The sequence below is a fragment of the Capra hircus genome, chromosome 14 (assembly GCF_001704415.2).
Source record: "Capra hircus breed San Clemente chromosome 14, ASM170441v1, whole genome shotgun sequence".
In the NCBI taxonomy this organism is placed as follows: Eukaryota; Metazoa; Chordata; class Mammalia; order Artiodactyla; family Bovidae; genus Capra; species Capra hircus.
The window spans coordinates 89,290,247-89,317,140 of record NC_030821.1 but is presented as its reverse complement, the minus strand read 5'-3'; the positions used below and the strand labels follow the sequence as shown (position 1 = coordinate 89,317,140).

The 26,894-nt window shown below is 39.7% G+C and overlaps 1 protein-coding gene across 2 annotated transcripts in view; it reads right to left on the bottom strand.

Moving 5' to 3' along the window:
- Positions 1-26,894, bottom strand: part of ADGRB3 (adhesion G protein-coupled receptor B3) — an 883,764-nt gene that overhangs the window by 465,632 nt on the left and 391,238 nt on the right. For both annotated transcript variants that reach the window (XM_005688755.3, XM_018058811.1), the window contains one exon: positions 2,555-2,749. In XM_005688755.3, the coding sequence (XP_005688812.1) occupies positions 2,555-2,749 (195 nt within the window). The remainder of the gene's footprint in view (positions 1-2,554; positions 2,750-26,894) is intronic.

Below are 26,894 nucleotides of genomic sequence, written 5' to 3'. Positions count from 1 at the left end.
AGAGGTGCTGGGTAAGGCTGTCATCAAGCAAAGACAACAAATACATCCAAAAGATTTGTGCAAAATGGTTTGTGGAAGGTAGAATAAAAGAGGTGCAAAGTCCCCTGGGATTTTAGAGATGAGAAAGGTCATTTTCAGATGAAGTCTGGGGCTTGCAGGACTGGCCTTCAGAAAGACTTGCAGCAACTGCGCCTGGAGTGGGACAGGCAGAGATGAAGAAGGACTTCCAGAAGAAGAAGGCTTCCAGGTACCTAGAAAGACACCAGTCAAGACAGCAGAGTAGAAAAAGGCAGCTCATTTATGTGAGAAATGACCAGGACAGCAGCCTGCTGAGATTTTGTGTGCATGCCGAGGACTAACTACCGAGTAGGACAGAAAATCAGGAAGGTGTTTCTGACCAAGATAAAACAACACAATCACATTGCTCTATTTAAGTCAAACCAGCTGATGTCCATGACAAAGCCTCTGGTTACACTAATTGTTTATGGAGTACACGCCCTCCAATGAGAAGTTCATTCACAACATGACCCCAACACAATCTGGGTATTGTAATTTAAGTACGATTAAAACCTTCAAGTCCTACATTCTCGACAGCACAGAGAGGCCCAAGAGCTCAATGACTGCAGCTTTCTGCCTGATGTTTCCTCTGTAAACACAAGAATCTGACGATTTTTCAAATTACAACTTGTACTTTACGTCAAGGAGTTCGCATGTAATTTTCACAATGTAAATGCTTGGATAGAAGCATTTCAGAACTAAGGAGAAAAGTTGTACTTGCTAACTTTATTACATTTTTAAAACTGGAAAACTTTCATTCTTTATACAGCAACAAAGTGTTAGTTGAATAGTCATGTCTGACTCTATGCAACCCCATGAACTGTAGCCTGCCAGGCTCCTCTGTCCATGGAATTCTCCAGGCAACAATAGAATGGGTAGCCATTCCTTTCTCCAAATCCTACTGACCCAGGGATCAAACCCCATCTCGTTGGAAAAGACCCTGATGCTGGGAAAGATTGAGGGCAGGAGAAGAAGGGGGCAACAGAGGATGAGATGGTTGGATGGCATCACTGACTCAATGGACATGAGTTTGAGCAAACTCTGGGAGATAGTTAAGGACAGGGAAGCCTGTTGTGCTCCAGTCCATGACAGCCACCGAATAACTACAACAAAGTAATAAAAGTTTTAGGAGTTCCCTGTTAGTCCAGTGTGTTAGGAACAAGTACTTTCACTGCAAGGGCCTGGGTTTACTCTTTGGTCATGGAACTAAGTTCCTGCAAGCACTGCAGTGCAGCCAAAAAACCAACAACAACAACAAAAAAAAAAGAATCGAAATGCTCAAATGACAGTATCTTCCACTCTTCCTCCCTGCAATGTATTTTTACAGTTAAAAATGTATTCCCAGACACAGGTAATATAATATTGTATATACCACAGCCCCACTAATTCTTATTGCAGCTACTATGAACAAAATATTTATATAATTTAAGTACTATATGAATCTGTATACAAATTAGGGCATAGGTATTATTTATGAATAATTCCATGATACCAAAAAGCATTCTATTCCTCTTTCCCTTCAATCTCTGGTCAAAACAAAGCAAAACAACAAACAAACAAAAACACTGAAAAAACCCACCCTCTGCATTCTCTAAGTGAAATGCAAATAAAACTCCCAAAGGAAGAGTGGGCTGAAAGAAAATTACCTGATGTGGGAGTTTTGCCAAACTTTTATGTTAATGAACTTCATGCAGAGATACAGAAGAACATTATGCTGAAAACACAAAACTAACTCAAAAACCAACTCAGTATTCTTGGCAGGAGTACATCTTAGCCTACAGCACAAGAAAACTTGAACCGAAATCCAAACTAGTGTTGCATCAAATATGCTTTGTTTGCCATTCAACAAGCTTGGTCTTAATGGCAAAGACAATTCTAAAATTGGATGAGTACTTAAACTGTACTATGGGAAACAAATGATGCCGTTCTAGAAGTTTCCCATAACAAACAGGCTGTTGAGGAGTTACTGAACTTATTTTCCTATCTAGGACAATTCTCTACTTGCCCGGCATTTTCAGGCAATAATTCCACAAAATTAAGTATGGCCTTCCCCCGTCTAATAACAAAACTCCAAACAAAACTTAAACCATGTCTTCTTTGCATGCTATAGTCAATGTACTTTCATTATGCTTAATGTACTTTTAATAGTCTCCTATGGCAAGATTGTGTTATTAAGTGTGGGAATAAAAGATCCATGCTACAACCTTGAATTTGCTATAGTGTCTTTTAGCCAACGGCTCAAATCGCTTCACACACATTCTTACTCACTCTCTCCTTGAGGTGCATTATGTTTGTTGAGGACACTGAAGGGCAGAATGACTAAGGAATTGGGGTCACTTCCAGAGCTCGCACTGCACACAGCTTGGATTCTTCCCCAACAGAAGGGAGCATGCCCCGCTCCAGACCAGGAATCCTCCAAGGGGGCTGTACCGGCTCCTCAGGCCCATAAGTGACCCCAAGCTCACTTGGTATTCCTTCATGGAATTGCCTCCCTTACCTGGACGCCATCAGAGGCAGGGATGTAACTTGCCCTTTTAAAGGTGTCCGTCACATTCCTGAGGATTTCAACCGACATCAGAAGATCGCCCGCATAGAAGTTTTTCCTCTGAGTTAAATCCAGCAGTGTCTTGGTGACCTGGGACATCCCATCACCCGCCAGCATTCTCTGCCCCTTTGCAAGGTGTTCTTTGATCTGTGATGGTCAACAGAACAGAATAAACATCAGAATCTTCATTACTGTTTCTCCACATAGCTTCATCACACAAATGTGCTTAAAACTATAGAGCTGACTTTCCAATAGCACTGCAAAACTTGGGAAGGTTTCAAAACTAAGTTGCATGTTTCCCACCCTAGCAAGGATAAACTGCCAGAATCTGTGTCCACATTTTGGCAGGCTTGATGGACTTGCCTTTTCTAGTTTTCAGAAAACATAATTTAGCATTTTGCAGGAAGCATGTATTAATTTACGGTTTTAACTGAAATAAAAATTTAAAAAAATAGCTTTGCACATGGTAAACATGGGAGGTTGTTCAGTGAGGGGTGAGCAGAGATGGGAGACTATAAACACGTCAAAATATCCTTTTGTATTTAAGAAGCTGAGTTTAATGATTTTTGCTTTACTTCTTAAAGTAAACACATCTTTATGTAGCAGCAAAAAAAGTTTTCACAATGACATTTAGCTTAAGACAGACATTTAGTTAAACTTTAGAGGTCAACTATGATGAACATGACTGAACACTAGATTAAGTTAGCTTCATTTTATAAAGGAATAAGCAACAACAACATAAAAATCTCTCAGCTAGGTTTTTAGCAGTGGAATGAATCATTGAGAGGCAAGACTTAAATTAGTTTGATGACCAGAGAAATACACTGTCAGTTTTCATATTTGTTCATCATCCAGTCCAAGGGAAGAAAAGCATCTTATCACATGGAAGAATGTTACAGTAAAAGCAGGTAAACTCATAGCAAGGATACACTACATGTTTACTTAATAGAAGGTTAATCTTTATCATCCCATTGCTAAATTTGTGATAACATTAACTTATCAAAAGATCATGAAATACTTAGGAACTAACACACCAGAGAAAGACTGGCCTAGAAAGGTTCAAGTGTAATACTATAACCATCAATTTCCCATTAAGAAAAGTGTTAACAAATCCTTTGAGGTACAGCAATCAATCTGAATTAATCTCGGAGTTAGGAATTTTCTTTAAAATATATTTTTAAAAGTGCTTCCTTGACACTTCAGACATTTAAATATTCCTTAGTCTCGAAAACTCTAAATATATTTTGGGAAAATAAAAATCTTCAGAGACATGCTCTGTTATTTGTGTTACATTAAAAACATAACATGTCAATGGAGTTTATTTCTTTCCATTTTCTAATTCCTCTCTGGTCTCCCCTTAGTGCCAGCCATCAACACCTGACCCAGAGAATGGATGGTCCAGCAATGATCCAGCGGTTGCTTATCTCTATGGTCTCAATCCTCGTCACTATGGAGTGATACTCAATCTAAGATGCAGACACTGTGTTGGCCAATCAGAAAGAATGCTGATCCCCCAATAGAAGCAGGCTGGGGTACTGTGATGATGTGTGCTACCAGGCTGAACTCCAGGCCTGCCTCTAAACTAGTGATAATTCAGGTTACGTGTGCCATAATGTCATATTGTTTGCACTGGATATGGCACCCATTCCCCTCTCTCTCTCTCTCTTTTTTTTTTTTTTTTACCCCTCAGGTAGTCCTAGTTCTTCTAAATATCTAAACTGAGTTAATCAGCTCCTTCTGTGTGTTCTTAACTCATACATCCATCAGCTACTCTATCACGTTGAATTAAATATAATCCTTTGCTTATATGTCTTCTGTCCCAGTAGTCTTTCTGAACTTTAAGGGTAGGTTTTTTTGCCTTGTTCATAGCCTTAGAATATAGCACAATAAAAGTATGCTAGAGTGAACTCAGCTATGATATTCCGACTATATCTTTATGATGGAATGCGATGAAATGGGCTTTGAAGCCAGGGTTGCCTAGGTTTTTTATTTAAATATTTCAACTTACTATTTATATAATTGAAGTCATCAGAGACAGTTTGTCATGTCTCTTCTCAGCCTTGAAAAATATGCCTATACGCTTTCAAGTTTTAAAAATATATATATTTTTAATTAAAATAAACCCACACAAGCCTACATAGTCAGCACAGCTATAGCATACAGAAAAGCTCCCAGTTCATCGTGATCTGTGTGCCCCAAGTGATCTAGTTCCTGGAGACTCTAACATTTTTCCTCTGATTCACTGTGTTCTGGTCACTCTGGTCTTTTTCATCTTCCTCACCTTTAAATACGTGCTTGTCTCAGGGTCTTTGCCCTGCTTTTGCCTTTGTCTGGAATAGTCTTCCCACAGAGATCCACATGTGTTCCTGTCATTTCCTCACACAAGTCTTACCTGACTTCCTATCTAAAAGGCATCCTTGTCATTCTCAATTATCTTACCCTTTTATTTATTTAGGTATTAATTTAGCTTTTCAAAAAATATCTTACCTTCTTTGTGCTTAACCTTACCTACCATTGTGCATCTATCTTATGTCTCATTTATTTTTCTGCTTCCCACATTAAAACAGAAGCCATGTGAAAGAAGAGATTTTTGTGTATTATGTTTACAGTTTTACTCTCAGTACCTAGTAGACTTAATATGTTGGACAAATTAGTAAATGAATTATTAAATGATTCCTTCTAAGCTCAGTAAGTTCTTGGATTAAGTTGTTGTTGTTCAATTGCTAAGTCGTGTCTGACTCTTTGTGACCCCATGGACGGTAGCACGCCAGGCTTCTCTGTCTTCTATCTCCAGAAGTTTCCTCAAATTCATGTCCATTGAGTCCAGGATGCTATCTAACCATCTCATCCTCTGCTGCCCCCTTCTCCTTTTACTTTCAATTTTTCCCAGCATCACGTTTTCCTTTTTTCCAACAAGTTGGCTCTTCACATCAGGTGGCAAAAGTACTGGAGCTTCAGCTTTAGCATCAGTCCTTTCAATGAATATTCGGGGTTGTTTTCCTTTATGATTGACAAGTTTGATCTCCTTACAGTCCCAGGAACTCTCAAGAGTCTCCAGCATCACAATTCAAAAGCATCAGTTCTTTGGTACTTAGCCTTCTTTAAGGTCTAATTCTCACGTCCATACATGACTACTAGAAAAACCATAGCTTTGACTAGTAGGACCTTCTTTGGCAAAGAGAGATCTCTATTTTTTAATATACTGTCTAGGTTTGTCACAGCTTTCCTTCCAAGCAACAAGTGTCTTTTAATTTCTGTGGGATTAAGTTAGGCACACTTGGAAAGTTTTCCTAAGCTGTCTCATAGCATAATCCATAGAAAACATGGTATCAGATAAAACAAGATAAATAAACTCCCTGACCTGCAGAGACAGTGCAGCTCCTGGACTCAAAAGTATCTCCTTCAGTAGGTAGAGTGTGAAATGGTGAACAAAAATGAAGTTAATAAAATCTACCCTAAATCATTTTGCAGACCTCAGTTCTCAGTTTGGTACTCGTAGTACAAATCACAGCTGAGATATTCAAAGCCAAGGAACACTTAGACAGTTCTCCACTAGGAACATGATGCGGCAATGCTTGCCAAGGTAAACAGCTGACTATTCAACTCAGCTGACCATCTATTGTTTTGTCAATCCCCTCCTATGCCCTGGAGGAGGAAATGGCAACCCACCCCAGTATTCTTGCCTGGAAAGCTACATTCATGGAGGAGCCTGGTGGACTATGGTCCATGGAGGCACAAAGAGTCAGACATGGCTGAGCGGCTGAGCATGAGCACCTATACCGGTGAGGGTCTGATTCATATGGACATAATGCATCCTTCCCCTCAGACAAAAGCATCACAACATTGACTTGAATCTTGAGGAATGCACCATTCAGACATGGTTTCTGTTTGCAATAAAAATAATACAGAGAGCTTCAGATGCCTCAACTAATCAGAGCTAGGAAAGGCAGACTTTCATGTCTGGGTCAGTACCAAATTTGGCCCAGTCAGTAGAAATTAGTCATTGCCAGCTGACAGCTGCTTAGCAGGCTTATGTAGGATGAGCTGTTCTCAGTCCTGATCTTTGAGACAGATGACCAGACCACAAACCAGCTCTCACAACTGGTACTAATTAGCATCCTTCCTGGCATTGTCTATATATGGAAGGTGCTCAGGACAAATACCTTGTAATATCTGTACACAGTAGCATAGGCTACTGGGAGCATTTATAAAAGGTATAAAGGGTATTTGGGTAAGACACATTAAGAATGTATTTAGGTGAAAAACAATGACAGTTTCTTGACCTTCCTTCCATAACACAAGAGTTCCTACCTTGGGCCTACCCTTTCACCACTTTTTCCCAGAATGATGAATCCATGTTTATCTCCTGGACTCCTCTTCTCTTTTCTGGATCATGAAGAAATAGAGTTCAAAGTGGGTTTGCTCATCTCATCTTTCTCTGTTTCATGCTGTTCCTCACTATCATCTTGTTCTCATCTCCATGATATAACCCTTTGGTTAAACCTCAATGATTTTGAATCCCACCCATTTTTCAGTCTTCATTCTCTTCCAGCCTTTCCTTCTCTTAAAATATAGCCTGACTTTGGTACCTTATTTATATGCCAATACTTTATCTTGTTTGGAGAAAGGCATGGCAACCTACCCCAGTATTCTTGCCTGGAGAATCCCATGGACAGAGGAATTTGGTGGGCTACAGTCCATCAGGTTGCAAGAGTCAAACGTAACTGAGAAACACACACAAACACATACCCCTCATCTTGCTATTTCCTTTCAACTAATATTCTTTGTTTGTCTTCAAAATCAAAATCAGAAGTATGAAATCTGACTTGAATCCCACAACTCTTTAAGCTGTAAATTAAACTCAACAATTACCTACTAAGCATTCTCTCTGAAAACCTTACGAGCATACTATGTTTAAAGAACAGTTGGAATCATCAAACCTGGATTTCGATGTTGTCCGAGGGCTTCCCTGGTGGCTCAGTGTTAAAGAATCTGCCTGCCAATGCGGGAGACACGGGTCGGGTCCCTGATCCAGGAAGATCCCACATGACTCACAGCAACCACTGAGTCTGTGCTCTAGAGTCCAGGAGCTGCAACTACTGAGCCCACCTGCTCCAACGACTGAAGCCCATGCGCCCTGGAATCACTGCTCCACAGCAAAGAGGAGCCGTCACGAAGAGAGGCTCTCACACCACGACTAGAGATCAGCCTCCACTTGCCTTAACTGGAGAGCAAAGTCCTCACAGCAAGAAAGAGCCAGCACAGCCAAAAACAAACAAACAAATTAACAAATCATTTGATTTGTCTGCTAAAACAACCAAATAGTTGCTAGGGTGGGCTAATACAAAGAGATTAAAAATGGACACAGCAACTGTTTTCCCTTCTTATCTTCAATTTCTAATTTCTCTAAATACTAGCTATGTTATGTTTCTCATACCCATCCTTTTTACCTGTGAACAAGATGGAATCTGGTACAGGTTTCAAGACCTATCATCACAGTCTTAAGAATACTATCCTAACTGGTTTAACTGAGTCTTTCCCCAAGCTAATTATCCTACTTTTCACATCTTTGAACAAGTTGCTCCTCTTCTGCGGGGGAAAAAAGGTCCACCAAAAAATCCATCCATTTTCATATTAAATCAAATATGCCCTTTATTATTTAACTTACAAGGCCAAACAAATATAATCCTAACTGACAATTCCAATCTTCTATCTATCTCATTTTATTCATCCAAACCTATTCTCCTATTGTTTCTATCCAGTGAGTTATCATTTCAGTCTTTACATCTTTATTGCTCGTTAATAATTCAATCCACTTTAATTTTGAACTCTTCATACTATTCTTTACTTTTATTATTGTTGATTTTTAAAACCAGCAATACATTTAATCTATTTATTCACTACTGCTTCTCAACCATTGATTCTTAAATTCTCTTCTTCTTTCAGAGCATATTTTCCTTTTTTCTAATCTTTTAGTAAGGTCCTATGAATGGTAACTTGTTCAATCTCTGATGTACTTTGTATAAAAATTATACTCATTTTCAATCGATCTTTTATGTGAGAATGTTTTTATTTCCCTTTTAGCATTTTTACAATGTGATTCCATGTCTCTCTTGTTGCAAGTTACACAGTTGATCTTTTGTAGATTACTCGTCTTTTCTTAGTGGTAGTTTTTAGTATTTTTCATTTTGTTTTTAGTACAATGCAGATTAAGTTACTATGGACTTGCATATATTTATTCACAATTCTTTTAAATCTGAATATATTATCTGTCTTCCACACTGGAAAATTCTTAAGTACTAATTCATAATGCAATCTCTATGTACTCTACTTCTGGACTACATTTCCATTATATTATATACATTTCTATTAAATGTACACTAAACTGTCTCATTTTACTCTTATTGTTCTAAGTTCTCTATTACTATTTTCATTTCTGTGTCTATTCTGGCTTCTGAGTGATCTTTTTCCAAACTAACTTCTGATCATTAATTCTTTCTTAACTATATCTAACTGGTTCTTTATTCTGCTCATTAGTTTCAATGACATTATTTTCCACTTATAGAAGTTCTAGATCATTGTTTCACAGAGCTGCATTTTTCAACTATGTCTTCTGTTCTTTTATTGCTCAAATTATTTTCAACAAACACATGATCATTTCTTTCATATTTTCTAATATTTCTACTTGCATCACTAATTCCCTTCATTCTTGTGTTTGCTAACTTTCCCTCATGATATCTGAAATTATTGTCAACTCATATTCATTGAGGTGTGTTTATCCTTTGGGACCCTCATGCTGTTGGTTTGTGAAAGAGTTGTTAAGGACTAGCTTTGAGTCTGTTTCTCTGAGGGTGAGGGCCTCAGGCAATTCAATGATACTGTATCACTTTATGTTAGTCTCCATGTTAATTCCTTCTATTTATAGTTCAGCTAGCCTTTCAGTTTCTGAAAGGTAATTTCTTCCCTCTTTTTCCTAAAATCTTGTATAAACTTAATTTTTTTAGACCCATCATAGATCTATAGAGTTTGTTTCATCCATGAAGCCAGAGCAGTCAAGATAGTGCCAGCTTGTTGCAGGGAGCTTGATTCAGCTTGTTCCACGACTTAGCCTTGTGCAGGCCAGCTTGCTCCACGACTCATGTGGAAGGTGCTCTTGTCACCAGATCTAACAAAGCTTTAGAAACTCAACCTCCAGTACCCAGGATTCATGTATAATCAGAAACCCTGCCAGGCTGCTGTGGTATCAACTTCCCCCTATGACTCTCGCATTCATTTCTTCTTTTCCTTCACTCCTGATATCTAAATATTTTTGTCTTTCTTTTGAGCTCAGCTATCATGCACCTTTTAAAAATAGTCTTGATATAGTTTATGCAGAATCTCAGCATGATCTGTGAAGTATTATGTTGGTCCACCCCACTGCTCCTCTACTGCCGCGGGTCCCTAATGCCAAACAGAATGAACTACTCACCATTCCCAAAGAAAGCCCAGGGATCCTGCTGTTACTCCCTGAATTATGCACTTCTATGACTTTAAATGTTTTCCCCAAATCCTTTTGTTAAATTGTTATCTCTCTTTTCTCCTTCCTGAATTCTTTTCAGATAACTGCAATCATGATATGATCTGTACCTTCAAACCTCATAGAAGTAATCTTGCTCTATCTTACAATATTATAGTGTTTGTGTTCTTATCTCATCCATTCTATTAGACTGTAAACTCTAAAGGGCCTGTAGTTTCTTTTTCAATTTGTTTACCCTGTAATTTCCAGCACATTGTCTGAGGCACAAAGGTATCTTCTCAAAGTGCTTGTTAAATGAAACCAAAACCATAGAAGAATTTTCGTTTTTCCTTCTGTAACTGTGATCTTCAAAAGTAGACAATGCAAAAACATAGCTGTCCATGATTATTCAAAACAAAGAAGTATGTGATAATTAGGGAATATTTACATTTCCTGACAGAACTGCCTTTTAAGAGCTATCCAATTAATATAAATAGGCAAATTTTAAATTTCTACAGTTGTTAAATTTCTACAGTTGGAAACCTTTTGAAAAATCATAGCAACAATTACCACAAAATATAATAGCATTTATTAAGTGCCTATTTTATGGGAAACATGGGACTAAGCATTTTGCCTGATTTATCTCATTTGAGTTTTAAAACAATTAGAGGTGCTGTAATTACCCACATGTAACAGATGAAGGAACAGAGACATGCTGTGGTGAGATGCCTTCCTCAGGAACGCACAGCTCCTAAACTGTCCTGAGATTTGAGCTCAGGCAGTTAAGAGTCCAGAGTCTATACACTTAACCATTACACATTTAACTCAGGTTTTATACAACACTTTTGCTAGAAACTATCAAAATGCTTTAATAGTTAGAAGTCATCCTCAAAAATGCTTGCTTTGACACTAAATCCTTTTCATATGAAAATAGAATATAAAAATAAAGAGGCTTGGCAAGCAACTTTCCAGACTGCTGAGATGCTGTCAATTATTAAGTAGTGGTCGTTGATTTGAAATGCAGTGTGGAGGTGCTCCTAAAGTTATTTACCAATCTATAGAAAAGACTTTATAGAGACTGGAGTGGCAGCTGCGTGGTGCTGTGGCAGCAGCTGTGTGGCACAGGAGTGACTTTGAGGAGATATCCCATATCCAAGGGCAAAGGAGAAGCCCCAGCAAGATGGTAGGAAGGGCGAAATCACATTTAGAATCAAACCCCATACCTGCCAGAGATGCTCAAAGGGCTCAAACATAGCTTGCGTGCACCAGGACCCAGAGATCCCACAGAGACTGAGACAGAACTGTGTTTGAGTGTCTCTTGAGGAGGTACAGGTCAGCAGTGGCCTGCTGCAGGGGCAGGGGAACTCGGTGCAGCAGACGTGGCTATGGCATAAGCCATCTTGGAGGAGGTCACCATTAACCCCACCATAGAGCCACCAGAACTTACACAGGACTGGGAAACAGACTCTTGGAGGGCACAAACAGAACCTTGTGCAGCAGGACGCAGGAGAAAGTAGCAGTGACCCCACAAGAGTATGACCCAGACTTGCCTGTGAGTGTCCAGGAGTCTCCAGCGGAGGCGTGAGTCTGCGGTGGCCTGCTAAAGGGTTGGGGGCCATGACTGGGACCTTCTGAAGGAGGTCAATATTATCCTCATGACCTCCACCATAGTTTGGCCTTAGGGCAAATGAAGGGAACATAGCCCCACCCTTCAACATAAAATTGGATTAAAGATTTTCTCAGCATGGATCCACCCCTTAGAATAAGACCCAATTTCCCCCTCAATCAGTCCCTCCCATCAGAAGCTTCCATAAGTCTCTTATCCTCCTCCATCAGAGGGCAGACAGAATGAAAACCACAATCACAGAAAACTAACCAATCTGATCACATGGACCACAGCCTTGTCTAACTCAGTGAAGCCTGCCATGTAGGGCCACCTAAGACTGAAGGTCATGGTGGAGAGTTCTGACAAAATGCAGTCCACTGGAGAAGGGAATGGCAAACCACTTCATAACTCTTGCCTTGAGAACCCCATGAACAGTATGAAAAGACAAAAGGATAGGACACTGAAAGATCAACTGCCCAGGTCGGTAGGTGCCCAATATGCTACTGGAGATCAGTGGAGAAACAACTCCAGAAAGAATGAAGAGACAGAGCCAAAGCAAAATCAACACCCAGTTGTGATTGGGACTGGTGATGGAAGCAAGGTCTGATGCTGTAAAGAGCAATCTTGCATAGGAACCTGGAAGGTTAGGTCCATGAATCAAGGCAAATTGGAAGTGGTCAAACAGGACATGGTAAGAGTGAATGTCGACATTCTAGGAATCAGAGAACTAAGATGGACTGGAATGGGTGAATTTAACTCAGATGACCATTATATCTACTACTGCAGGCAGGAATCCCTTAGAAGAAATGGAGTAGCCATCAGAGTCAACAAAAGAGATTGAAATGCAGTACTTGGATGCAGTCTCAAAAATGACAAAATGATCTCTGTTCTTTTCCAAGGCAAATCATTTTATATCAAAGTAATACAAGTCTATGCCTCGACAAGTAATGCTGAAGAAGCTGAATTTAAACAGTCCTATGAAAACTTAAAGGCCTTCTTGAAGAAACACCCAAAAAAGATTTTCTTTTCATTATTGGGGACTGGAATGTAAAAGTAGGCAGTCAAGAAATACCTGGAGTAATAGGCTAATTAGGCCTTGGAATACCGAATGAAGCATGGCAAAGGCTAATAGAGTTTTGCCAAGAGAATGCACTGGTCATAGCAAACACCCTCTTCCAACAACACAAGAGAAGACTCTACACACGGACATCACCAGATGGTCAATACTGAAATCAGACTGATTATATTCTTTGCAGCCAAAAATGGAGAAGCTCTACACAGTCAGCAGAAACAAGACCAGGAGCTGACTGTGGCTCAGATCATGAACTCCTTATTGCCAAATTCAGACTTAAATTGAAGAAAGAAAGGAAAACCACTAGACCATTCAGGTATGTCCTTAATCAAATCCCTTACGATTATAGAGTGGAAGTGGCAAATAGATTCAAGGGATTAGATCTGATAGACAGAGTGCCTGAAGAACTATCGATAGAGGTTCGTGACACAGTATAGGAGGCAGTGATCAAGACCATCCCCAAGAAAAAGAAATTCATAAAGGCAAAACAGCTGTCTGAGGAGGCCTTACAAACAGTGGAGAAAAGAAGAGACAGGAAAGGCAAAGGAGAAAAGGAAAGATATACCCATTTGAATGCAGAGTTCCAAAGAATAGCAAGGGGAGATAAAGCCTTCCTCAGTGAGCAATGTGAAGAAATAGAGGAAAACAATAGAATGGGAAAGACGAGAGAGCTCTTCAAGAAAATTAGAGATACCAAGGGAAAATTTCACGCAAAGATGGGCTCAATAAAGGACAGAAATGGTATGGACCTAACAGAAGTAGAAGATATTAAGAAGAGGTGGCAAGAATATACACAAGAACTATACAAAAAAGAACTTAATGACCCAGATAATCATTGGGTCATTGTGATTCTGTGTGATTGGTGTGACTATTAACCTAGAGCCAGACATCCGGGAATGTGAAGTCAAGTGGGCCTTAGGAAGCATCACTATGAACAAAGCTAGTGGAGGTGATGGAATTCCAGTGGAGCTGTTTCAAATCCTGAAAGATGATGCTCTGACAGTGCTGCACTCAATATGCCAGCAAATTTGGAAAACTCAGCAGTGGCCACAGGACTGGAAAAGGTCAGTTTTCATTACATTCCCAAAGAAAGGCAATGCCAAAGAATGCTCAAACTACCACACAATTGCACTCATCTCACACGCTAGTAAAGTGATGCTCAAAATTCTCCAAGCCAGGCTTCAGCAATACATGAACTGTGAACTTCCAGATGTTCAAGCTGGATTTAGAAAAGGCAGAGGAAACAGAGAACAAATTGCCAACATCCATTGGATCATCGAACAAGCAACAGAATTCCAGAAAAACAACAACTTCTGCTTTACTGGCTATGCCAAAGCCTTTGACTGTGTGGACCACAGAAACTCTAGAAAATTCTTCAAGAGATGGGACTACTAGACCACCTGACTTGCCTCCTGAGAAATCTGTACACAGGTCATGAAGCAACAGCTAGAACTGGACATGGAACAGACTGGTTCCAAAAAGGAGTATGTCAAGGCTGTATATTGTCACCCTGCTTATTTAGCTTATATGAAGAGTACAACATGAGAAATGCTGGACTGGATGAAGCACAAGCTGGAATCAAGATTACTGGGAGAAATATCAATAATCTCAGACATGCAGATGACACCACCCTTATGGCAGAAAGTGACAGAAAGTGAAGAGGAACTAAAGAGCCTCTTGATGAAAGTGAAAGAGGAGACAGAAAAAATTGACTTAAAGCTCAACATTCAGAGAACGAAGATCATGGCATCCGGTCCCACCACTTCATGGCAAATAGATGGGGAAACAATGGAAACATTCAGAGACTTTATTTTGGGGGGCTCCAAAATCATTGCAGATGGTGACTGCAGCCATGAAATTAAAAAGACATTTACTTCTCGGAAGGAAAGTTATGACCAACCTAGACAGCAGTTTTAAAAGTAGAGATATTAATTTGATAACAAAGGTTTGTCTAGTCAAGGCTATAGTTTTACCAGTAGTCATGTATGGATGTGAGCATTGGACCATAAAGAAAGCTGAACGCTGAAGAATTGATGCTCTTGAACTGTGGAGTTGGAGAAGACTCTTGAGAGTCCCTTGGATTGTAAGGAGATCCAAGTAGCCCATGCTAAAGGAGATCAGTCCTGACTATTCATTGGAAGGACTGATGCTGAAGCTGAAAGTCCAATACTTTGGCCACCTGATGTGAAGAACTGACTCATTTGAAAAGACCCTGATGCTGGGAAAGATTGAAGGCAGTATTAGAAGGGGCAACAGAGGATGAGATGGTTGAATGGCATCACCGACTCAATGGACATGAGTTTGGATAAACTCCGGGAGTTGGTGATAGACAGGGAGGCCTGGCATGCTATAGTCCATGGGGTCACAAAGAATCAGACATGACTGAGCGATTATCTCAACTCAACTCATAAAAGATGTTGTCTGCAGTTTTATTTAAGTGGAGAGAAAAAGCCCCCGTGGGTACATGAAGGCTTCTATTTTGGGGGCTGTATTTTTTAATTGTCTTCATTTAGTCACTGAAGTAGTTTACAAACAGTTATAATTTTAACATTTCTTGTAAAGTTACAATTATCACTGTTTATATCTGCACATGTTGCAGTACTTTGTGTGCATTTTTGCTCCAAAGGACAATCCTTAAAAGTTTCTGTGTCATTCACATTTAATAGCGTTGACAAGAGCAGCAGTGAAGGGCAAACATACAAACAAAACACCTGAAGTCTAAAGATAGTAGCTTTTTATAGTTTTGGATTAAGCCTCCCTGCTATTTATGTAGAGAGATGTGGCGAGGGTCATGGTTTAAGGAGTAGCTGTGTTCCTGAAATAACCTTATTCTTTTCACTTTATGCCTCCTACTGCCAGTCACAGTTGCCTCTATTGTGTGAATCCTAAAAAAAGGTTTATCGTAGTCGCTCTGTGCAAATGACACACTTTAAAATCATATATTTATATATTATTTTCAGCATCAACTCCTACAGTCCATCTGTAAGCTATATTAAAGGTTTTTGCACCTCTAAGTGGCTTCAATTAAAATATAATTATAGAAGACACTTCTTTTCCTAAAGCAATGGTCTAAATGTGTACTTTTTGCTTCAGTTCATAACTGCCCACTTTTAAGACAAAACTGACTCCCTAGATGATGGTCTTAAATGGTTTGCAGATCTATCTGATGTCTCCATGAAAGACAGAGATCATCCTGTGTAAAAAAGAGGGCATCTCTTTTGTTTTAGTTACATGAATACTTCTTAAGTTGCTCTATATTTGATATAAAAACACATATTCATCTTAGGGCTAGGAGTTCAAATTTGAAGAGAAAATTGTTTAATGACAACATGATGGGGAGATTTAGCTAAGTATTCCCTGCATAAATTAAAAATGTACTGCCCAGAATCCAGGATGGACAGCATTTGACCACAGTGCATCAAGTACCCCAATTTCTTGCCCCAGGAATTTCTGAAGTGAGAGAGATGCCATGAATTTGAAGATTGCAAGGTACTATTATGAGAACAAACTGAGTCTTGAAAACGGAGCCAGGTTTATATCCACGGCCTCAGTTCAGTTCAGTTCAGTCGTTCAGTCGTGTCCGACTCTTTGCGACTCCATGAACCACAGCACGCCAGGCCTCCCTATCCATCACCAATTCCCAGAGTTAACTCAGACTCACGTCCATAGGGTTGGTGATGCCATACAGCCATCTCATCCTCTGTCTTCCCCTTCTCCTCCTGCCTCCAATCCCTCCCAGCATCGGAGTCTTTTCCAATGAGTCAACTCTTCGCATGAGGTGGCCAAAGTACTGGAGTTTCAGCCTTAGCATTATTCCTTCCAAAGAACACCCAGGACCGATCTCCTTTAGAATGGACTGGTTGGATCTCCTTGCAGCCCAAGGGACTCTCAAGAGTCTTCTCCAACACCACAGTTCAAAAGCATCAATTCTTCAGTGCTCAGCCTTCTTCACAGGCCGACTCTGACATCCATACATTACCACTGGAAAAACCATAGCCTTGACTATATGGACCTTTGTTGGCAAAGTAATGTCTCTGCTTTTTAACATGCTGTCTAGGTTGGTCATAACTTTCCTTCCAAGGAGTAAGTGTCTTTTAATTTCATGGCTGCAATAACCATCTGCAGTGATTTTGGAGCCCCGCAAAATAAAGTCTGACACTGTTTCCACTGTTTCCCCATCTATCTGCCATGAAATGATGAGACCAGATGCCATGATCTTCATTTTCTGAATGTTGAGCTTTAAGCCAACTTTTTCCACTCTCCTCTTTCACTTTCATCAAGAGGCTTTCAATACTCTGTAAAACCTGGACATTGACAAAGTAAGAATAAGAGTACAATAAACTTATCTCCTTGTAAAAATAAACAAATACAAATAGTCTTAATTTCTAGTCAAAATGAAGAAGCACCATTCCTGGGCAAAGGCGTTTGGTAGGTGGAATTTCCTAACACCAAACGAATCTAGGATGATTATTATATTCTGAGCCAGCATTAGGCCCTGTGCATGAGCCCAAAGCACTTTAGCGGTCACAGGCGGGGACCCAGGCTTTCAGAGCCCTGCCCAGTGGGGCGCAGGGCAGCAACTGATCTTCCTTCCTGGAGGCTTTTTCAATTCTGTTTCTGTTACTGGAGTTTCCTAGTTCTAGAGACATTGCATCAGTCAGAATGGGACAGGTCATGCTGTGACAACAACTCCAAAATCTCAGTGCCTAAAAGCAAAGCGATCTATTTCTCAGCCACACTACTCAGATCATCAGGGAGGCTCTGTTTATCCTAGTCACTCCAGTGCTTGGCATGACAGAGGATGAAGGAGTTTGCACTGGCAAGGACATTCTCAGGCCTGGAATAACAGAGGTCACCTCCACATACAAGCAGTGGCTGGAACTAGTCACATGTGTATGCCTAACTTCAAGGTAGTGAAGAAGCACGATCCTTCCATGCGCCCAGCAGAGGCGACTTAGGGGTCACTTCACATAGCACGTCTTGTGATGGTACAGAGCCAGCCAGCAACTCACTTAACTTCTCTGCATTCATTTACCAAAACTGCAACCCTAGGCAAAATCTACCACAGTGTATCTTAAATTTTAATGTGTCTATGAATCACAAAGGTAAATTTTTAAGTGCAGGTCTGGCACAAGGTCTAAGAGTCTGTATTTCTAACAAGCTCCCAGGTCCTGCTTCTACTTACAGTTTTGGGAAAACATGTTAGTTCTACCACAAGCATTCACTACACTCGCATCCAAGAAACTCAACTTTGCTGGAGAAAAGTCATGTCTATTCTGGCCAGCTGTACCCTGAGTTCTTCATGTAACCTGTGGCAACCCCTAAGCCTACCTGCTTCAAGCTATCCATTATGTTTATCAGCCTGCCTTCTCATTTCAGAAAAGGACACAGCAACAGTCGCATGTGCTCACTCAGCCTTAATAAAGGGCACTGTCCTTGCTCTTCTGGATTCTGCAGTGAGCTCCACAGCCTGCCGTCCTGCCCCTTCAGCCTATCTTCAAGAGCCCTACAACCCTCTTTCATTATTGAATCACATCCCTCCTTACTGTCAATGGCTTCCACTGCCCTTAGAATAAAATCCATACTCTCAGCAAAGGTCTTTAAGGCACAGAAAAAAAAAAAATTTTTTTTTTTCCTTACCTAGTTCTCCAACTTCATCTCATGGCACTCACTTCTTGCTCACTACCTCTGGCTACTGGATCAAGTTCCGCTTCCTTAAAGACCTCAAGGTTTTCCCATGTGCTATTCTCAACAGAGGGCTGCCCAGATGGCACACTGGTAAAGAATCCATCTGCCAATGCAGGAGAGGGAAGAGATGCAGGTTCGATCCCTGGGTCGGGAAGATGCCCTGGAATAGGAGACTGGAACTCCAGTATCGTCTAGAAAATTCCATGGACACACTCCTCAGTAGACTGTACACTCTCCTCAGTAGAATGTACACTCATGCCCTGAAAAACTCATCCTCTGCACTCCTAGTATGTCCGAATCTATCTTATCTTTCAAGTCACAGTTGTAATGCCATTTTCTCAAAGATACGTAACGCCCTTCTTATCTCAATCAGTCCCCAAACTTTATTCCCTATGTTGGCACTTGGTTAAGTTCCTCTGACGTGTCACGGTTTGGAATTATTTTCCCTCTTTTCTGGTCTAGTTTATTTTGTATTTGCTGCGTGTATCACTCTCATGTTGTATCCTTACACTGTGCTGCACCTCGATAAAGTTCAGTGTATATTTGTAGAATAACTTACTAGGTAGTTGAATGGATGGAGGAACAATTAAATAATAGAGTAGGCTCTCTTTTACGATATTTTCCTTTGGTATCAGCCTAAACAGGCTGCTCTGTACAGGTTTATTCTACTAAATCATTCCATGGATAAATTTCAAGTCAGTAGATTTCAATCCCTAAAGACTAACTCTAATATTTTTTCATCAAGCCACTAAATTCATAACTGGGGAGAAGCTTCAAATTCTCCTGGGATTTAGAGATATGATCAATAAGTTTCTAGAAAAGAGGAAGTAAAGTATAACTTTAGAAGTATTTAATTATACATCTATTTAATACACTCCCTTACTATTTCCTAGGAAACACTATCATATGTGCCTAAAATATTTTTATATTTTATTAATATAATACAGTGACAAACTATTATTTTAGTAGAGTATAGAACATATACAGAGTATATATTCCTGTAAGGCCAATGTATTTGCCACTATAACTAGAAAAAAATTAATGGATTATAAAAATAATTTTCTTTAGAGCTTCAGAAAGTTATGGAAGAGATAAGTTACATTTCCAGGAAGAAGAGATCCTTTTTGAGATAGGAAAACAATTTCAGCCAGTTTTCTCCCCGCTTTGGAATGTCTGCTAAATTTTGGCAAGAAATGAGGGGCAGGTGCAGCGCAGGCAGAGGCTCTCTAGGGTAGAAAGAGAAACTAATGCTTTTTGGTTGCTCAGGGCTGGAGAGCTATAATGGGAACTGGAGGGTCCCTAAAAAGTCTAACTGGGATTTTTCCCAGTGAAACATTTGTTGGATCTTTGGAATGTGTAGGAAGCTGAGGATACTCCTTTTACACTTTTAAAAGGTGGAGTGCACTTTTTCCATCCTTAAGTATGCCTTTTTTTCTAAATCTGAAGAAGGAGTCCAGCTTTAAGCAACCAGTTGTCTCTCACTCACGACATCTGATGCATTTGAAGTTGCCTGGACAGAAAGCTTGGACCCTCTGAAGGGTAGAGCTGAATCTTCTATAGTTTCTCAGGGCTGATGGGATGGCCACACATAAGCTCTCTGTCTAAAGTGTATAACACACACAGCGGAGAAAGGAGACTAAGGGGATATAGTCTTAAGAAAACTGCAAAACTTCTTGACCCAGGTCAATCCTCGGCTACATTAAAATTTCAGTTCCTCATTATATCTGAATAACCAAGGAAAACAGGACTGCTTTTTGGTTGACCTCAATATCGTCCCCAAATCCTACATTTGTTTTACACAATGCCTAAGATTTAATAAAAAATGATTAGATATGACAGATTACATAACTGATGAAATAAAACAAGTCCTTCACAGATTATCCAAATAATAGATTTTGCTGATAAGAAATGTAAAATGATTGGTTAAAATTTTTAAAAATAACGAAGAAAAGAAGAACAAAATAAAATCTGTTCATCCTTTGATGGAGAATTCTCATAGAATTGAAATGTTACAAAGAAAAATAAAAAAATTAAAATGTATACTATAGACCAGGAGTTAGTGAACTACATACAGCCTGTGGGCCAAAGCCAGCACATTGCCTGCTTTTGTAAGAGTTTTACTGGAACTCAGCCACGTTCACTAATTGTCTATGGTTGTTCTTATGCTACAAAACCAGAGTTGAGTATTTAGAACAGAGACCATATGGAATACAAAGCCTAAAATATTCTCTATCTTGTCCATGAAATATATTGTAAACTTTGACATACGAATTGCTTAAAATAACAAGACTTAATTAACATCTTCCTTCTGATTTTTTTTTTTCCAGTCAGCTCCCTCAGGGCAGATACCATTCAATAAATGTTAGCTATTATCATTTGATGAACACTCAGGAAACTCATAATTTTATTCAAGACCTCATGTTAAAAATTTGGGGATTGTGAAGTTGAACTCAGATAACAAAACCTTAACATGTGGCCTTGAATAAAATTAAGAGCCTTCTGTCCATTTTAAAGGTAGTAATGTTTTTCAACTTTTCCTTGATATTGTTGGATTATGCAATAATTATCTGAGCTCTGGAAGTGAGGACTCTGACAAACTTGGCAGAAACTTGAAACTTCTTGAAACTTGGCATCAAAAATAGAAAGGCAGTCACATGCTATGTCTTGAGTACTTAAAAGGAGAGAAATAATGTGAACATCCATTTTTTTATACATGTAAATAGAAATACATTTATATGAATGCCAAGTTAATGTAATTAGTAATAATATTAACATACAGTTACTGAGTGTATTCTGTAGACTGGTAACTCCATGTTATTGGCCTTGAGTGAACTTCCCATTGGTATTTTTTAAGAACTCCCACATGGTTGCAATGTTCAGCCAGGATTAAAAAGCTATTGATCTAACTTCTCCCAGAATTACCCCCATTGTTTGCTGTGTTCCAGCCACATAATACTGCAAAAAAAAAAAAAAAAAAAAAACACTGGTAGAACAAATTCTTGTTCTCTCAGGCTCACTCACCTTTATTTAATTAGTGAATATTCAAAAATTAAAATCAGGCTAGTTCCCCTGGTTGGCTAGACCATGCTGCTACTGCTGCTAAGTCGCTTCAGTCATGTCCAACTTGTGTGACCCCATAGACCACAGCCCACCAGGCTCCCCCGTCCCTGGGATTCTCCAGGCAAGAACACTGGAGTGGGTTGCCATTTCCTCCTCCAATGCATGAAAGTGAAAAGTGAAAATGAAGTTGCTCAGTCATGTCTGACTCTTCACAACCCCAGGGACTGCAGCCTACCAGGCTCCTCCGTTCACGGGATTTTCCAGGCAAGAGCACTGGAGTGGGTTGCCATTGCCTTCTCTGGGCTGGACAATAGCGTGAGGTTATTTGTCCCAAAATTACTCACTCAAAAAACAATAAGCAAATGTAAACAAAACTATGGTACCTATTGTTTTCTTCTTTTACTGTAAATAAGCTGTAGTCATCAAATGTATTATTCTTTTTTAGGCAATGTGATGGATATTTGTGCAATGAGGTGGTAGCCAACAAAGTGTGATATGTAAGAAGTTTTGTTGCAATGGAGCAAAATTCACCTGGAAGGCAGGGAAAATATATTAATATAAAGCGAATGTTATGATGTGATCTGTTTTGTATTATGACTCCTACTCAGCTTCTATGAACTGGAAGGACAAGCTACCTTAAAGCATGATGAGAAGCTCAAAATGAATCAGTGGCCAGTGTGAACTTCCACACTAGTAGTTTTGAAACATCCTCTACAGGACTGTGATTGTCTTGGAGTGATAAAGACTGTTACTTTAGATCAGAAGGTAATGGGTAATGTACTTCACTAGAAGAGAGGGAGCAACTGGGAAGACCCCTTTTCCTGGAGTAACAATTACTCCTTAAAAAGAAACCACTAAAAACAAATATATTAACACATATATATGGAATTTAGAAAAATGGTATTGATGAACCTATTTTCAGGGAAGGAATGGAGACACAGATGCAGAGAACAGACTTTTGAACACAGTGAGGAGGGAAAGAGTGGGACGAACAGAGAGAGTAGCATCAACATACATACACTATCAGATTTAAGAGGCATAGCTGGTAAGAAGTTGCTGTGTACCACAGGGAGCCCAGACTGGCACTCTGTGATGAGCTGAAGGGATGGAGAGCAGGGAGGGGAGGGAGGGGAGGATGGCAGGGGATAATGCATAATTATGGCTGTCTTGAGTTGTATGGCAGAAACCAACATACCATGGTAAAAATTAAAATGAAAAAAGGAGTTCACTAAGTTGAGTGATACGAATTAACACTTTTCCCTCGAGAACCTGAGAGATGTTCCTGCTGGACAGATGGCAACTTCTAATTCACAGTGACTCCCAATTCACATTGTCCAAGACCTGTGCCAGACCAGAAATCATTGCTTTCTTTGTGGACTTTTCCAGGAGAGATTTGTTACCCCCTTTCTATTTTCACATTTGAGGAATTAGTGGACTAAAATGGACCAGAATGGGCACATTTAATTCAGATGACCATTACATCTACTACTGTGGGGAAGAATCTCTTAGAAGAAATGGAGCAGCCCTCATAATCAACAAAATAGCCAAAAATGCAGTACTTGGGTACATTCTCAAAAATGACAGAATGATGTCTGTTTTCAAGGCAAATCATTCAATATCACAGTAATCCAAGTCTACACCCCAAGCACTAATGCCGAAGAAGCTGAACGGTTCTAAGAAGATCTAAAAGACCTTCTAGAATTAATATCAAAAATGGATGTCCTTTTCATCATAGCAGACTGGATGTGAAAGCAGGAACCGAAGAGATTCCTGGACTAACAGGCAAGATTTTGGCCTTGGCAACAAAATGAAGCAGGGCAAAGACACACAGAGTTTTGCCAAGAGAATGCACTGGTCATAGCAAAAACCCTCTTACAACAACACAAGACTGTAAAAATGGACATCACCAGATGGTAAAAACCAAAATCAGACTGATTATAGTCTTTGCAGCCTAAGATGGAGAAGCTCAAAAAGTGAGCAAAAACAAGACCAGGAGCTGACTGTGGCTCAGACAATGAACTCCTTATTGCCGAATTCAGACTGAAATTGAAGAAGGTAGTGTAAACCAGGAGGCCATTCAGGTATGACCCAAATCAAATCCTTTACGATTATACAGTGGAAGTGACAAATAGATTCAAGGTATTAGATCTGATAGACAGACATGGAAGCTTGTGACATTGTACAGGAGGCAGTGACCAAAACCATCCCCCAAAGGAGAAATGCCATAAGGCAAAATGGTTGTCTGAAGAGGCCTTACAAACAGCGGAGAAAAGAAGAGACGCTAAAGGCAAAAGAGAGAAGGAATGATATATCCACCTGAATGCAGAGTTCCAAAGAGTAGCGAGGAGAAATAAGAAAGCCTTCCTCAGTGATCAAGGTAAAGAAATAGAGGAAAACAACAGGATGGGAAAGACTAAAGACCACTTCAAGAAAATTAGAGATACCAAGGGAACATTTCAGGCAAAGATGGGCTCAATAAAGGACAGAAATGGTGTGGACCTAACAGAAGCAGAAGATATTAAAAAGAGTGGCAAGAATACACAGAAGAACTATACAAAAAAGAACTTAATGACCCAGATAACCATGATGGTGTGATCACTCACCTAGAGCCAGACATCCTGGAATGTGAAGTCAAGCGGGCCTTAGGAAACATCACTACGAACAAAGCTAGTGGAGGTGATGGAACTCCAGGTGAGCTATTTCAAATTCTAAAAGTTGATGGTGCTGCACTCAATATGCCAGCAAAATTGGAAAACTCAGCAGTGGCCACAGGACTGGAAAAGGTCAGTTTTCATCCCAATCCTAAAGAAAGGCAATGCCAAAGAATGTTCAAACTCCTGCACAATTGCACTCATCTCACACACTAGCAAAGTAATGCTCAAAATTCTCCAAGACAGGCTTTAGCAGTATGTGAACCGAGAAATTCCAGACGTTCAAGCTAGATGTGTAAAAGGCAGAGGAACCAGAGATCAAATTGCCAACATTAACTGAATCATCGAAAAAGCAAGAGAATTCCAGAAAAACATCTACTTCTGCTTCATTGACTACGCTAAAGCTGTTGACAGTGTGGATCACAACAAACTGTGGAAATTCTTCAAGAGATGGTAATACCAGACCACCATACCTCCATCCTGAGAAATATGTATACAGGTCTAGAAGCAACAGTTAAAAATGGACATGGAACAACAGACTGGTTCCAAATTGGGAAAGGAGTACGTGAGGCTGTATACTGTCACCCTGCTTATTTAACTTCTATGCAGAGTACATCATGAGAAATGCCAGGCTGGATGAAGCACAAGCTGGAATCAAGATTGCCAGGAGAAATATCAATAACTTCAGCTATTCAGATGACACCATCCTTATGGCAGAAAGTGAGGAGGAAGTAAAGAGCCTCTTGATGAAAGTGAAAGAAGAGAGTGAAAAAGCTGACTTTAAACTCAACATTCAAAAAATTAAGATCATGGCATGTGGTCCCATCACTTCATAGCAAATAGATGGGGAAACAATGGAAACAGTGACAGACTTTATTTTGGGGGGCTCCAAAATCACTGCAGATGCTGATTGCAGCCATGAAATTAAAAGACACTTGCTTCTTGGAAGAAATGCTATGACCAACCGAGACAACGTATTAAAAAGTAGAGACATTACTTTGACGACAAAGGTCCATCTAGTCAAAGCTATGGTTTTCCCAGTAGTCATGTATGGATGTGAGAGTTGGACTATAAAGAAAGCTGAGCACTGAAGAATTGATGCTTTTGAACTGGGGTGTTGGAGAAGACTCTTTAGAGTACCTTGGACTGCAAGGAGATTCAATCAGTCCATCCTAAAGGAAATCAGTCCTGGGTGTTCATTAGTGGGGCTGATGCTGAAGCTGAAACTCCAATACTTTGGCCACCTGATGCGAAGAACTGACTCATTGGAAAAGACCCTGATGCTGGGAAACATTGAAGGCAGGAGAAGGGGGCGACAGAGGATGAGATGGCTGGATGGCATCACCAACTCAATGGACATGAGTTTGTGCAAGCTCCAGGAGTTGGTGATCACAGGGAAGCCTGGCGTGCTGTAGTCCATGGTTCACAAAGATTTGGACACAACTAAGCGACTGAACTGAACTTCTGTTTTCACAACCCTGTGTTGTGTGCTTATCATGTGTAATAAACTGAGGGACTAGTGAACAGAGTGTCAGCACTGTTGGGTGAACCTCCCACCTTCCTTTCCCTGGACCCTCGAGATCCAGCAAGTCTATTCTCCCCCTCAGCCTCTCTGTCTCTGTTGTGCTCTATCTCACCTGACTTCCCATTCCATCCATCTCTATCATTCTCTCTCTCCTAATAAACAGTCATAAATGTAGAGCAAAACAGAATAAACAAAGTCCTTAAACCACAAATCAAGTTCCTTGACATCCTTTCCCACAAAGTCAACCTTTCCGTGACTAGACAGATTATTGCTCCAGCTTCTGTATTTATTCACTGTTAAATGACAGCTTGAAAAATAGAAAGCAGAGGTTATAAGGCACAATGACTTTAAAGGAAACATTTATACCAATTCTTTCCATTTCTGTGAATATAGAGGAATATCTGTGAGCTTTTTCAGTCCCCCATCACACACTCCTCTCCATGGAAGAAGTGACTTTTCTGCCTGATGAATTTCTGAGATGGCATTGGCATGCCTGATTCCACTCCTTTTATTCTAGAGCTGCTAGTTCCATGTCATCTGTCACTTCAGGTGTGTGTATGTATAAGTATGAACTTGAATGTGAATAAAACAGAGTGAGAGGGACAGAATGAGAGAGAGGAAGAGAGAGAAAGAGTTATCTTGATTGTTCAGTTGTAAGAAAGACTAAATGGTCTATTTAATTTGGGTGTGGGGAACTGGCCCACTTGGCCCGCAGTATCACCCATTTTCTCCAAATAATTTAGTAAGTTTAAAAAAAAAAAACAGCATTCTTAATGTCCCTGGCCCCTGTACCTAGTTCTCAATAGGTTCTGAAATTATTTCTTTCTTGCTGGTATAAAATTCAAAAAGTATCCCAGAGTATGAAATTAAATATTAACATATGGAAAAAAAACCCTGAATTGTCCAAAAATCCCACTATATTAAATGCTCTATTCCTTTATTCTCACTTTTTAAAATCTGTCACTTTTTTAATAATCAGCAGTTGGATCACAGTGTTCAATTTTGTATCTTACAAAGTTTCCAAAAAGACTTCATGAAGTGGAGCTTATTGAAATTATTCAATGACCAAATTATTTCATAAAGTAAAATTGTAAATCACTCTACATTTCTAGATGGTTTTGGACTAAGAAAATTGCAGGTGAGGGATAATACTATTAATTTCATGTGGTTAAAAGTCACAAACATGAAATTTTAT